This window comes from Notolabrus celidotus, chromosome 8, assembly GCF_009762535.1.
Source record: "Notolabrus celidotus isolate fNotCel1 chromosome 8, fNotCel1.pri, whole genome shotgun sequence".
Classification (NCBI taxonomy): domain Eukaryota; kingdom Metazoa; phylum Chordata; class Actinopteri; order Labriformes; family Labridae; genus Notolabrus; species Notolabrus celidotus.
This window is the reverse complement of record NC_048279.1, coordinates 38,232,134-38,245,936: the sequence shown is the minus strand read 5'-3', so window position 1 is coordinate 38,245,936 and position 13,803 is coordinate 38,232,134. Positions and strand designations below refer to the sequence as shown.

At 42.4% G+C, this 13,803-nt stretch overlaps 2 protein-coding genes across 2 annotated transcripts; both read right to left on the bottom strand.

Annotated features, from left to right (window-relative positions):
* Positions 1 to 223: 223 nt before the first annotated feature.
* Positions 224 to 2,909, bottom strand: LOC117816773 (tripartite motif-containing protein 16-like). The gene has a single exon (XM_034689092.1). It carries the CDS (start codon positions 2,893 to 2,895, stop codon positions 1,222 to 1,224), a length of 1,674 nt encoding a protein of 557 aa, XP_034544983.1. The 5' UTR covers positions 2,896 to 2,909; the 3' UTR covers positions 224 to 1,221.
* Positions 2,910 to 5,711: 2,802 nt separating this feature from the next.
* On the bottom strand, positions 5,712 to 7,804 carry LOC117816831 (E3 ubiquitin/ISG15 ligase TRIM25-like). Its single transcript, XM_034689199.1, has one exon. It carries the CDS (start codon positions 7,753 to 7,755, stop codon positions 6,709 to 6,711), a length of 1,047 nt encoding a protein of 348 aa, XP_034545090.1. The 5' UTR covers positions 7,756 to 7,804; the 3' UTR covers positions 5,712 to 6,708.
* Between the last annotated feature and the right edge of the window lie 5,999 nt (positions 7,805 to 13,803).

Genomic DNA, 13,803 nt, shown 5'->3' with positions numbered 1-13,803 from the left:
CTTCTTGTTCTTTTGATGCTGTCTCTTATTTTGAAGGACATAGATTTGATTGTTGTGGGTGTGCATTAGCATTCTTGTTTTTGAAGATGTGGTATGTTTGGACATTTCTTTCCTTCTGCTTCTTGTTTTCAGCGGCTGTAAAGAACTTTGATTCATTTGATTTGTATGAAAGGTGTTCTATAAATAAAGCTTGATGGATTGAAAGTGAGGACAGACACGGTGCTGTTAAAGACACACTTTGATTTATTGGAGGATTTTAGGTACAGGTTGACTTCACTTACACAATCAGTTGACTTCAGCAGAATCTCAGCTGTGTCCCAAAAAGAAAAGAGCTTTTACAAATCCATGTGATTATTAATACACTTCTATCAAAGCTCACTGAACCTCATCTGTACATCCATTTGTGGAAAACAACATTTTTTGGATCGGCCACAAAAAAAGTGTGAGTGTAGACGTCTTTCCAAATCCACTGATCCAAAAGAAGCAGACAGGAATATCTACTGCAGTTAGCTCAATCAGCAACAAACCTGAAGTCAGAAAGTTCATCTGTACAATCTAAGAGAAGTCCAACAATCCCAATTATTGATGTGAGTATTAAAGTCTTCATCAGTTGAACAAAGAATGAAAAGGACTTGTTTGATCAGCTGATTGGACTCAATAAAAACAGGATCCTGAATGTAGAAACATGAACATTCTGACATGTTAGAGATGATATTTTCATCTGCAGACTTTACATCCTTTGATTTAGGATCAGAAAGAAGCTCCTGCTTTTCCCTTTCTCATGTTTTCAAGTCTTTTCTAAGCTTCATACCTGCAAAACCTGCCCCCCACACTGAAGCCCTTTCAAAATAAAAGCCTCTACAAAATAAAACAAACATCATTTTAAAGGATTTTAACGAAATTCATGAAGCGTGATCAACAAGCAAACACCAAATAAAGATCTTCCCATCCTGTGGAACACAAACATTTCACACAGAGCTGTTTCTGTTTCTGTTTCTGAAGCTTCATCAAAAATAGAAACCCAACTGTTGCAAATAATCCAGCATCACTGTCCTCATCCCTTAAAGCATCTACAAAAGCAGCAGCTCCAAAAAGACTCACAAAGCCGGCATGAAGACCTGAAGCACAGAGAGGTCTTGGAGGGAGAACCATCAGACCAGAACCATGCAGCTTTGAAATCCTCTTGTTGCTCATATTTGGTCTGAATGGACTTGAAGGTTTTTATTGGAGTTCAGAGAACTCAGCACTGTTTTCATACCTGTTCAACCTTAGTCCAGCATAGAGGGGCTGAGTGAATGTGGTCTGGACTCTGTGGAGGAGAGTCATGGTTTCAGAGACGCTGTAGAAGGACAGAATACCTGCTCTGTGATCCAGGTACACTCCTACTCTGGAGGACTGAGGACCTGAGACAGGAGTGTAGACTTTGTTGAACCTAAAGTTATAACTGTTGTTGAAACAAACTAACGTCCAAGATTTATCATTTAATCCAAATAAACACTCCTCTGAGTCTCCTGTTCTGCTGATATTCTTGTATGCGACTGCTACACCAACTCCGTCCCCTCTCAGCTCCACCTCCCAGTAACACCGTCCGCTCAGACCCTCTCTACTCAGGACCTGACCCCAACCAGTGAAGCTGTCTGGGTGACTAGAATAAGACTGTTGTTGTTGTTTCAGTGTTGCTCTTCTGTTCCCCTCAGATAATAACAGCTGTGTGTTTGCTGTGTTTGGATCCAGTGTGAGTCCACGTGAGTATCTTAAGAACCCAGCTCTGGTCATGTACTCTGGATCTGACAGTAAAGCATCCACTTCAGTCACTGCCTGTGAGACGTTGGTCCACTTCTCTCTCAGGACCTCCTGTAGTTGATCTCTGACTTCTGTCACAGCTGCTGTCACATCCTCAAAGTACCTGAGAGGACAGGTCTTGATGCTGGATGGGTCTGCAGGTCCACTGAGTCCTGACAGTGAGGGGTAGTCCTGTAGAAACTGGTTGTGGTCCTCTGTGTGTGCCAGCTTCTGCAGCTCAGCGTCTCTCCTCTTCAGCTCAGTGATCTCCTGCTCCAGCTTCTCCTGAAGCTCTCTGACTCGACTCACTTCAGTTTCCTGCTGGGATCTGACCCGCTGCCTCACGTCAGAGCGTCGTTCCTCCATGAGACGGATCAGCTGGGTGAACATCTCCTCACTGTGCTCCACTGCTTTATCAGCGGAGCCGTTGATAGCCTCCACCTCCTGTTGAAGCTGCTCCACATCTTTCTCTCTGTCCTGGATTCTCTGCTGGATGTTTAGTCGACTCTCCTCCAGCTCTCTCTGCTTCTCGCTCCGCTCTGCTGCAGCTGAGACCGTGTCGTGGCCTTTGTGATCGTCCACAGAGCAGAGATAACAGATAGACTGCTGATCAGTACGACAGAACATCTTCATCACCTCATCGTGACGAGAGCAGACGTTCTCCTGGAGCTTCTTGGAGGGCTCCACCAGCTTGTGTTTCTTAAAGACAGGTAGTTCAGAATGAGGCTGAAGGTGTTCCTGGCAGTAAGAAGCCAGACACTGCAGACAGGACTTGAGGGCTTTGAGTTTCCTCCCGGTGCAGACGTCACAGGCCACATCTTCAGGTCCAGCATAAGAGGGATCCTCAGGAGCAGCTTGGAGTCCGGTCTTCTTCAGTTCCTGCAGCAGGGTCTCCAGCATGGTGTTTCTCAGCAGGACAGGCCTCGAGGTGAAGGTGTGCCTACACTGAGGGCAGCTGTAGCTCTCCTTCTCCTCCTCTGTATCCCAGTGGGCTTTAATACAGTCCATGCAGTAGCTGTGTCCACAGGGAACAGTCACCGGATCCTTCAGTAGATCCAAACAGACGGAACAAGAGAAGGATTCCCGGTCCAGCTGAACTCCTTTCTGCGCCATTTCAACACTCGCTGTCGACGAATGACTGAGGTTCACTTCCTCAGCTGGCTGTGTGAGAGACGAGGGAGGGGTCATCAAGCATTTCTATATTCCAGGAAGAGGAGCGGCGCTGTAAACTCTGGACTTTGATTCTTTGATTGCAACAGAACATGTAGAAACTTTCCACTGCTCTGGAGGAAACACAAAGGAGAGGCCAGAGTTTCTATGGGACACACAAACATTTCACAAAACACTAAAATACGTAACTGAAGCAAAATATTTTTATATGTTAAATGTGTTTTTGTTTCATCATTATTATTTTTTTGTAAAAAATATTTTTGAAATACTTTTGTGATTTGTGAATTTGTTGGCATTTTGTGAAATATGTTTTTTTGGAATGATATATATATTTTATTTTTTATGAATAACTTGACTGGTTTGTGTTTTTACAGTCCTATCAGATATTTCACAGTCACAGATTGTAAATGAATGCTCCTGTAGAGTCGCAGTAGTTAATATTTACTCACAGTGTCATGCATCAGAAAGGAGCTCAGCCTGTTTGGACCGACAAGAGACTTCAAAATAAAACAGACAGGAGCAACGAAGGACACAGGACTGGACGGTTTTCTTGATGTGGTGATTGAAGGTTAATTCTGAATCAAAAATGAATAACTTTGGACCATCCAACATTTAATATCCTTCAGACAGTTAAAAACAGCAGCTTCTTTGGTCACCAGGTCTCAGCAGCAGGTATATCTGTGTGTCATCTGCATGAAAATAGAATGACAGGTTGTGACGTTGGATGATGTCACCAAGTGGGAGCTTATGAATAGAAAATAAAGGTGGACCTGAAATTGAACCTTGCGGTACACCACAGGTAATCTTAGAGGTTGAGGATGAGTGGTTACCTGTGGTGACCGCAAAGGTTCTGTTTAAAAGATAAGAGTAAAACCATCTAAGTGCAGTGCCCTTGACCCCCACCCAGGTCTCGGGACGTTCCATTAAAACGGCACGATCGACTGTATCAAATGCTGCTCTTCAATCTAAAAGAATTGAAGCTGCGCTCTCTCCTCTATCGGCTGCTAAAAGAATGAGGTTTGTTCCTCTGAGGAGGGCGGATTCTGTGCTATGTGACGCTCTAAAACCAGAGTTTCACAAAGATGTTATTTTGATTCATAAAAGCTCCAACCTGGGTCACTTTCTCTAAAACTCTGGATAAAAATGGGAGTTTGGAAATTGGTCTAAATTGCTAAGAAGAGAGGGATCAAGGTGAGGTTCCTTTAACAGAGGTTGGACCACAGCATGTTTAAAAACAGATGGAGAGTGACCGGTTAAAAGGAAAACTGTTGATTAAAAAAACAGTTGTGTTGACTGTTGGAACCGGGTTTGGGCTTTTATTTTGAAGGCAGGGTTTGCTGCTTCACTACAGGAAATGATACAAACTGTGTATAAGGTGATGAGGAACACTCATCTCACAGTTCAACACAGAGTCTAAGCTAGAATGGGAACAAGGAAGTGACTTGGTGTTTTCATTTGATTTATTTGAAGGTGCTTTGTTCTATAATCTACACATGTTTACATGTAGCCATGCTAGCCCAGCTGCTAACAGCTAGCCAAGCTGCCAACAGCTAGCCCAGCTCTTATGAAATGTGTCCTGTAACAGCTGAGTTGATGTTCTGTTTGTCTCTTTGCTGTATTTCAGGCCTTCAGGTCTTTACTTGTGGATCTGTTGATGAGTTGGATCTTTAGGATGGACAGTTTAACATGTCGGGTTTGTTTGTTTGAACAGTTCTTCAACCTAAAAACTCAAATGGTTTAAGGTATTTAAAATCTTTTATCTTGTCTGCTGTGTTCATGTTGTAAATATTGTAGTTTGTTTGGGTTTGTTGGTAAAGAGTCACACTTTGGTTTGTGTCGTGTCTCGTGCAGCTCTTCTGGTGTGTTTGGTGATGTAAAGGCACTTACAGTTATGGTGCGTTCAATGACTCTTGTGTTAGTGTTTGTTTCCTCTCACCGTTCCTCCCCTGAGAATCTGGAGCACACAGTGCTGCAGGATCCTCATTGGTCCACAGAGCTGTCAATCATGGCGCTGATCATTGAAGAGGATCAGGGACACTGATTTGTTCTGTGAGTCCGACCCTTTGTCAAAGTCAGAGATCTAGAATCAGAGTCCGAGGTCAGAATCCGAATCATAGTTCTAGAATCAGAGAATTAAAGTCAGAGTTCTAGAATTCTGCCTTTGAGCTCAGAATTCCAAAGTAAAAGTCTGAATTGTGTGGAAGAGTTGGATCTAAAAACAGAAAGGAGTGTCAGCACATGTTGGCTCCACCCATCCTCAGAGTGTGGATCTGAAGGGGAGGGAACAAGAGTTGATGTGCAGAGTGGAGCTGGCTGTGTGAGAGACGAGGGAGGGGTTATCAAGCATTTCTACATTCCAGGAAGAGGAGCTGTAAACTCTGGACTTTGGCTGTCACAGTGGACTGATATCAAACACTTTTGAACTACTTGTTGTTTCTTATTTGTTGACTCAGTTTTTTGAATATTTGTATTGACTTTATTTGATGTTCAGCTTTGATCCTGACCCTTTTTATGATTGATTTTAAATATTGATGTTCTTCTTGTTCTTTTGATGCTGTCTCTTATTTTGAAGGACATAGATTTGATTGTTGTGGGTGTGCATTAGCATTCTTGTTTTTGAAGATGTGGTATGTTTGGACATTTCTTTCCTTCTGCTTCTTGTTTTCAGCGGCTGTAAAGAACTTTGATTCATTTGATTTGTATGAAAGGTGTTCTATAAATAAAGCTTGATGGATTGAAAGTGAGGACAGACACGGTGCTGTTAAAGACACACTTTGATTTATTGGAGGATTTTAGGTACAGGTTGACTTCACTTACACAATCAGTTGACTTCAGCAGAATCTCAGCTGTGTCCCAAAAAGAAAAGAGCTTTTACAAATCCATGTGATTATTAATACACTTCTATCAAAGCTCACTGAACCTCATCTGTACATCCATTTGTGGAAAACAACATTTTTTGGATCGGCCACAAAAAAAGTGTGAGTGTAGACGTCTTTCCAAATCCACTGATCCAAAAGAAGCAGACAGGAATATCTGCTGCAGTTAGCTCAATCAGCAACAAACCTGAAGTCAGAAAGTTCATCTGTACAATCTAAGAGAAGTCCAACAATCCCAATTATTGATGTGAGTATTAAAGTCTTCATCAGTTGAACAAAGAATGAAAAGGACTTGTTTGATCAGCTGATTGGACTCAATAAAAACAGGATCCTGAATGTAGAAACATGAACATTCTGACATGTTAGAGATGATATTTTCATCTGCAGACTTTACATCCTTTGATTTAGGATCAGAAAGAAGCTCCTGCTTTTCCCTTTCTCATGTTTTCAAGTCTTTTCTAAGCTTCATACCTGCAAAACCTGCCACCCACACTGAAGCCCTTTCAAAATAAAAGCCTCTACAAAATAAAACAAACATCATTTTAAGGATTTTAACTAAATTCATGAAGCGTGATCAACAAGCAAACACCAAATAAAGATCTTCCCATCCTGTGGAACACAAACATTTCACACAGAGCTGTTTCTGTTTCTGTTTCTGAAGCTTCATCAAAAATAGAAACCCAACTGTTGCAAATAATCCAGCATCACTGTCCTCATCCCTTAAAGCGTCTACAAAAGCAGCAGCTCCAAAAAGACTCACAAAGCCGGCATGAAGACCTGAAGCACAGAGAGGTCTTGGAGGGAGAACCATCAGACCAGAACCATGCAGCTTTGAAATCCTCTTGTTGCTCATATTTGGTCTGAATGGACTTGAAGGTTTTTATTGGAGTTCACAGAACTCAGCACTGTTTTCATACCTGTTCAACCTTAGTCCAGCATAGAGGGGCTGAGTGAATGTGGTCTGGACTCTGTGGAGGAGAGTCATGGTTTCAGAGACGCTGTAGAAGGACAGAATACCTGCTCTGTGATCCAGGTACACTCCTACTCTGGAGGACTGAGGACCTGAGACAGGAGTGATGACTTTGTTGAACCAAAAGTTATAACTGCTGTAACACTCTAACATCCAAGATTTATCATTGAATCCAAATACACAATCAAGTGACTCTCCTGCTCTGCTGATATTCTTGTATGCGACTGCTACCCAAACTGCGTCCCCTCTCCACTCCACCTCCCAGTAACACCGTCCGCTCAGACTCTCTCTACTCAGGACCTGACCAAAATGAGTGAATCTGTCTGGGTGACTAGAATAAGACTGAGGTTGTTGTTTCTGTGTTGCTCTTCTGTTCCCATCAGATAATATCAGATGTGTGTTTGCTGTGTTTGGATCCAGTGTGAGTCCACGTGAGTATCTTAAGAACCCAGCTCTGGTCTTGGGCTCTGGTGGATCTGACAGTAAAGCATCCACTTCAGTCGCAGCCTGTGAGACGTTGGTCTCTCTCAGAACCTCCTGTGGTTGATCTCTGACTTCTGACACAGCTGCTGTCACATCCTCAAAGTACCTGAGAGGACGGGTCTCGATGCTGGATGGGTCTGCAGGTCCACTGAGTCCTGACAGTGAGGGGTAGCTGTGTAGAAACTGGTTGTGGTAAGAGGGATCCTCAGGAGCAGCTTGGAGTCCGGTCTTCTTCAGTTCCTGCAGCAGGGTCTCCAGCATGGTGTTTCTCAGCAGGACAGGCCTCGAGGTGAAGGTGTGCCTACACTGAGGGCAGCTGTAGCTCTCCTTCTCCTCCTCTGTATCCCAGTGGGCTTTAATACAGTCCATGCAGTAGCTGTGTTCACAGGGAACAGTCACCGGATCCTTCAGTAGATCCAAACAGAGGGAACAAGAGACGGATTCCCGGTCCAGCTGAACTTCTTTCTGTGCCATCTCAACACTCGCTGTCGACGACTGACTGAGGTTCACTTCTTCAGCTGGCTGTGTGAGAGACGAGGGAGGGGTCATCAAGCATTTCTACATCCCAGGAAGAGGAGCGGCGCTGTAAACTCTGTGACCTGAATAAATGAGGAAGGAAAGGCTCAACCTGATCACCGTGTGTTCACTTTTCAGCCTTTATATTGACAAATCCACTGATCCAAAATAAGCAGTTATTTTTATCTTGATTAATTGTAGGATTTCAACAGTTTAAAGCTCCATTATTTTGGATTTCAAAGCTGCTTTTCAGTCCATACCAACAATGTGAAGCAATTCTTCCCAGTGCAGATCATCTGGATTACTCACTGGCATCCAGTGATTCCTGGCACTTGTCAGGAGTTCCAGTTTTGTTGCTTTCTGTTTCATGCAGATCCTGTATGCATGAAACACCTCAATAAGGTATGACGTGAGGACGTCCTTTAGATCCTCCACTGTGTTTAATGTTTCCTGCTTTAAGTTGCAACCCCTTTAGCGAGCGTAGTACGTAACGTCTTTGATTTCATCCACGTTTGTGGTGATTCACTCTCTTAAATAGAGCTCTGTTGGCTTCTGTGATGTGGTTGCCCGGTGACATCAGCTGCACCTTTATGCTTAGCTCAAACTTTGTGATCTCTTACTTCTTTTTTATTGTGAACTGAGCCGTGTGGGAGTTCTTTTAAAGGTGACATATCATGCAAAATTGACTTTTTAATGGTTCTTTACATGAAATATGTTTCCCTGGCATGTCTACAAACCCCCCGAGAATGAAAAGACTCCATTCTGCCCCTGTTCTGATTTCTCCACCTTTCTGTAAATGTGTGTGAAACCAGCCGTTTCAGACTTCCGTGTTTTTGTTACGTAACAACAATATCCGGTGTGTCACGGAGTCAGAGCTCGGAGCTTGTTCAGCCCATAGACTGTATAAAATACAACTCAACCCCTCCTCTGTTTTTCATTCCCTGCACACATGTGTGCTAACAAGGAGCTTAGGAGGGAGGCATGCTAGTTGTAGGCTGTCTTAATAAACACAAAGGTCGCTTTGACTCCCCACGTCTGCAGATTTGAAGATCTAGTGGATGATTTTTATTTGTCATGGATAAGTGCTAGCGCTAATTAGCATAGCCACATAGCTATATGTTCGTAGCTGTAGCTGTAGCTGTAGCTGTAGCTGTAGCTGTAGCTGTAGCTGTAGCTGTAGCTGTAGCTGTGTACCAAGACACACGTCGACATACTGACAAATAAAACAACAAGAAACACAGAATCTGTGACCAATCCTTCATAAAAGGTCCTGCTGCCTTTCTGGCAGAGGTCGGTTTTACTTCCCACGTCTGCAGATTTGAAGATCTAGTGGATGATTTTTATTTATCATGGATAAGTGCTAGAGCTAGTTAGCATAGCCACATAGCTACATGTTCGTAGCTGTAGCTGTGTACCAAGACACACGTCGACATGCTGACAAATAAAACAACAAGAAACACTAAATCTGTGACCAATGGTTCAGAGAGGTCCTGCTGCAGGCGCCTCTCCGTCAGGATCAGATTCTGGATCAGATTCAGAGGGTTGAAGTAACGCGGGTCTGTGAGCAGCCGTGTATATTCAGCCAACATGTAAACATTAGATCAACGTGCTGGACAGCCGAGGCCACACCCACTTCCTGAGGGGGCGTGGTCAGAGAGAAAACAGACTGTTCTGATGAGGACTGAAGAAGAGGACTTTTCAGGCAGACCAGAATCTGATTTAAAAGTGTTTTTTTGAGCATAAACTTTAAAGACATGTTTTGGGGACCTCTTAGACCAATACATGTTGATGAAAAAAGCGTGATATGTCACCTTTAAGAGAAATGTATCATTCAAAAGTGCAGCGGTGTTGCACGCAGATGCTGCAGATGGGGGACAAAATAACATGTGGTTAAAAACTAGAGATCATTTCTGACACTGACAGAGCTTTCAGAGTGGCTGCTCCCACGCTGTGGAACAGTCTGCCTCTTAATATGAGGGTCGCTCAGACTACTTAAAACGCACCTCTTTGCATTGGTTATTAATATCTGTTGAAGGAGACATCCAACTTTTTATTTTGCTCTTATTTATTGTGACTTTTTCTTGTACTATCTATTGTGTTTTTGAAATATCTACTCTTTTAAATTATTTTTTTTAACTATTTGTTTTATTGATTGTGTTTTTAAGCTTGTACAGCACTTTGGTCAACTTTAAATGTGCTATATAAATAAAGTTTGACTTGACTTCATTTCTGTTTTTAATTGCACCGTGATGAATGAGTTAACGCTGACAGCCCTGGTTATTGGTCACACCCTGAAAGACGATAATAAACACTTGTTGTGCTCCAGTATTTCTCTCTAAGTCTTGGAGAGGTGATGAAATCCTGATCCTCCCTCCTGAAATGTTTCCTCCTGCAGTGTCGGTGCTCAGACAGGATGAAGGCCTCAGATCACACACAGACTCCATCAACAGGACACAAACAGCTGGAGGTTCATCCAAAGACTCTGAGCTGCAGTCCTTGAGAAAGAGCTGGAGTGAAATGTTGATTCGGACAGTTTGAGAGCTGCAGCAGACCAAGAACTCAAACGTCAGTCAGGACCGAGCTGCCGACTCTCTCTCTGAGTTATTCTGAGAGACACGTAGACACCGTGTTTGAGAGGGAAAAAGGAACCTCAACACGACCGACTTTACTGCACATTTTAGGATCCATAAAATGAAAGTATGACAAAGAAGAAGGAGAGAGATCTTTGAGTAAAATAAGAGGCAGTAAACAGGAGATCGCTTTCCAACAAAACATGTTTACAGTTCAGATAAGGCAGATAAACCCAAGTTAAGATAAGGATTTAAAGGGCCAGTTCATCAGTTTAACATGTAACAATCAGCAATCAGGACAACATCAAGACTGGATCAAATCCAGTCCCATCTTCCAGACAGGACTCAGTCTGATCTCATCTTAATCCACCATGAGCAGAGCACTTTGCAGCATTTAGCAAGTTACAGTGGCAAGGACAAACTTCCTTTAACAGGCAGAAACCTCCAGCAGGACCAGACTCATGTTAGACACACATCTGCTGAGACCGTGTTGGAGAGAGGGATAGAGGGAGATGAAGAGAGAGAGAGATGATAGTGGGGAGACGGATAGTAGTAGTTGTAGCAGCTGGAGTCTGGACCACGTCCACAGCAGCAGAGATCCAGAGGAACCTACGAGACAAGGGAGCTCAGGGACTCCAGAAAGGTCTAAGAAAAGAGAGAAGAGAGGGAGACCAGAAGGAAGAAAAAGAGGAGAAGAAATGGTGAAGGAATGGATAGAAGGAAAGAAAGACAAAGAAAGAAAGAAAGAAGGAAAGAAAGAAAGAAAGAAAGAAGGAAAGAAAGAAAGAAGGAAAGAAAGAAAGAAAGAAAGAAAGAAGGAAAGAAAGAAAGAAAGAAGGAAAGAAAGAAGGAAAGAAAGAAAGAAAGAAAGAAAGAAAGAAAGAAAGAAAGAAAGAAAGAAAGAAGGAAAGAAAGAAGGAAAGAATGAAAGAAAGAAAGAAAGAAAGAAGGAAAGAAAGAAGGAAAGAAAGTAGAAAGAAAGAGAGAAAGAAAGAAAGAAAGAAAGAAAGAAAGAAAGAGAGAAAGAAATGTAGCAAGAAAGAAGGAAAGAAAGAGAGAAAGTAGAAAGAAAGAAATACAGAAAGAAAGAAAAAGAAAGAAAGAAAGAAAGACAGAAAGAAAGAAAGAAAGAAAGAAAGAAAGGATGAATAACAGACCCCAAAAAAGGAATCTACAGCAGAGATCCAGAGGAACCTACGAGACAAGGGAGCTCAGGGACTCCAGAAAGGTCTATGGTTAGTAACTTTAATGGGACAGGAAGAGTTAAAGTGAGAGACAGGCAGAGAGAGGAGAGAGAGGGAAAGACAGGATCCCAGTGTGTCAGTCTAAGCCTATAGCAGCATAACTAAGACCTGGTCCAAGCCTGATCCAGCTCTAACTATAAGCTTTATCAAAAAGGAAAGTTTGAAGCCTACTCTTAAAAGTAGAGAGGGTGTCTGCCTCCCGGACCCTGACTGGTAGATGATTCCAAAGGAGAGGGGCCTGATAACTGAAGGCTCTACCTCCCATACTATGAATACTGCAGGAAGAAACACTTTAGGGTGTGGCTCGGATCATGTCTGCTCTCAGCATCCCGCAGTTAGTCCTAACGAGCAGCGGCGTCTGATGATGATGATGAAGTTGTGTTTGTGTTTTTGCTGAAATGAGAGAACTTTATTCCAGTTTCTCTCCAGACCTCCTCCCTGCACTCTTCAGTGAGTGTCTCATGAGGCTAACTCACCCTCACACTCATATATCTGGATGTGAAGTCTGTCTGAAGCAGCGTGTGACTCTGTTCATGTGTGAGAGAACATCAGACTCAGAGGAGGACAGACCTTTATCTCGTCTGTCTTTGTTTCCCCCCTCACACATGTGTGTTTGCTCCTCAGCTCTGTTTCTTTTACACTCTTCTTCTTCTTCTTGGTTTAAATTTGAGCTGAAGCCAAAAACAATTTCACACATAATCAAGGAGCGAGCTGGAACCAAGTGCTCCCGCTCCGTTCTCCAGGAAAGAAAGAGAGAGAAAAAGAAAGAAAGAAAGAAAGAAAGAAAGAAAGAAAGAAAGAAAGAAAGAAGGAAAGAAAGAAAGAAAGAAAGAAAGAAGGTAACAAAGAAAGAAAGAAAGAAGGAAAGAAAGAAAGAAAGAAAGAAAGAAGGAAAGAAAGAAAGAAAGAAGGTAACAAAGAAAGAAAGAAAGAAGGAAAGAAAGAAAGAAAGAAAGAAAGAAAGAAAGAAGGAAAGAAAAGGAAAGAAAGAAAGAAAGAAAGAAAGAAGGAAAGAAAGAAAGAAAGAAAGAAGGTAACAAAGAAAGAAAGAAGGTAACAAAGAAAGAAAGAAAGAAAGAAAGAAAGAAGGAAAGAAAGAAAGAAAGAAAGAAGGTAACAAAGAAAGAAAGAAAGAAGGAAAGAAAGAAAGAAAGAAAGAAAGAAAGAAGAGAAAGAAAGAAAGAAGAAAGAAAGAAAGAAAGAAGAAGGAAAGAAAGAAAGAAGGTAACAAAGAAAGAAAGAAAGAAGGAAAGAAAGAAAGAAAGAAAGAAAGAAAGAAGGAAAGAAAGAAAGAAAGAAAGAAAGAAAGAAAGAAAGAAGGAAAGAAAGAAAGAAGGTAACAAAGAAAGAAAGAAAGAAGGAAAGAAAGAAAGAAAGAAAGAAAGAAAGAAAGAAAGAAAGAAAGAAAGAAAGAAAGAAAGAAAGAAAGAAAGGATGAATAACAGACCCCAAAAAAGGAATCTCCAGCAGAGATCCAGAGGAACCTACGAGACAAGGGAGCTCAGGGACTCCAGAAAGGTCTATGGTTAGTAACTTTAATGGGACAGGAAGAGTTAAAGTGAGAGACAGGCAGAGAGAGGAGAGAGAGGGAAAGACAGGATCCCAGTGTGTCAGTCTAAGCCTATAGCAGCATAACTAAGACCTGGTCCAAGCCTGATCCAGCTCTAACTATAAGCTTTATCAAAAAGGAAAGTTTGAAGCCTACTCTTGTTACTCCGACTGAGAGCTAGGCTGAGTCAACATTTCCAATATGGCGACCGCCGACGATCGGCTTCCAAAAAGAGGGTGAAAACAGATTCCTGTGGGACTGAAATATAAGACCAGCAGCAGAAATGGTTCTCGCTCTCCTTCCTCCAGCATGGAAATCTTTACCCGCTTGTTTCTTCTCTCCGATCTCCACCTTCAGGACGTATTGACGGAGGATTTCAGGGTTTTGTTCTTATTTTCATGCAGCTCAAAAAGGGCCACACAGGTGTGCAAACATTGCTTTACGCCTTCGGCCAACTCTGCATAAATCCATAAAGTGAAATAAATAATCATGTGTTTGTGTGCCTAGTGAAATTCAAATGTTGAATCCTCCTGAACTCTCTCTGTAAAGCCGTCTCTGCGGATCTGATAGCAGCCTCCGATCCCGGTTTGTCCTTTCCCCGAGACGACCGGCAAAATGTCAGCCCGTCCAGATTGGATTGCTT

What these genes read in the sequence shown, in the direction of transcription:
- LOC117816773 (XM_034689092.1), bottom strand. Translation starts at nt 2,895, where the DNA reads ATGGCGCAGAAAGGAGTTCAGCTGGACCGGGAATCCTTCTCTTGTTCC.
- LOC117816831 (XM_034689199.1), bottom strand. Translation starts at nt 7,755, where the DNA reads ATGGCACAGAAAGAAGTTCAGCTGGACCGGGAATCCGTCTCTTGTTCC.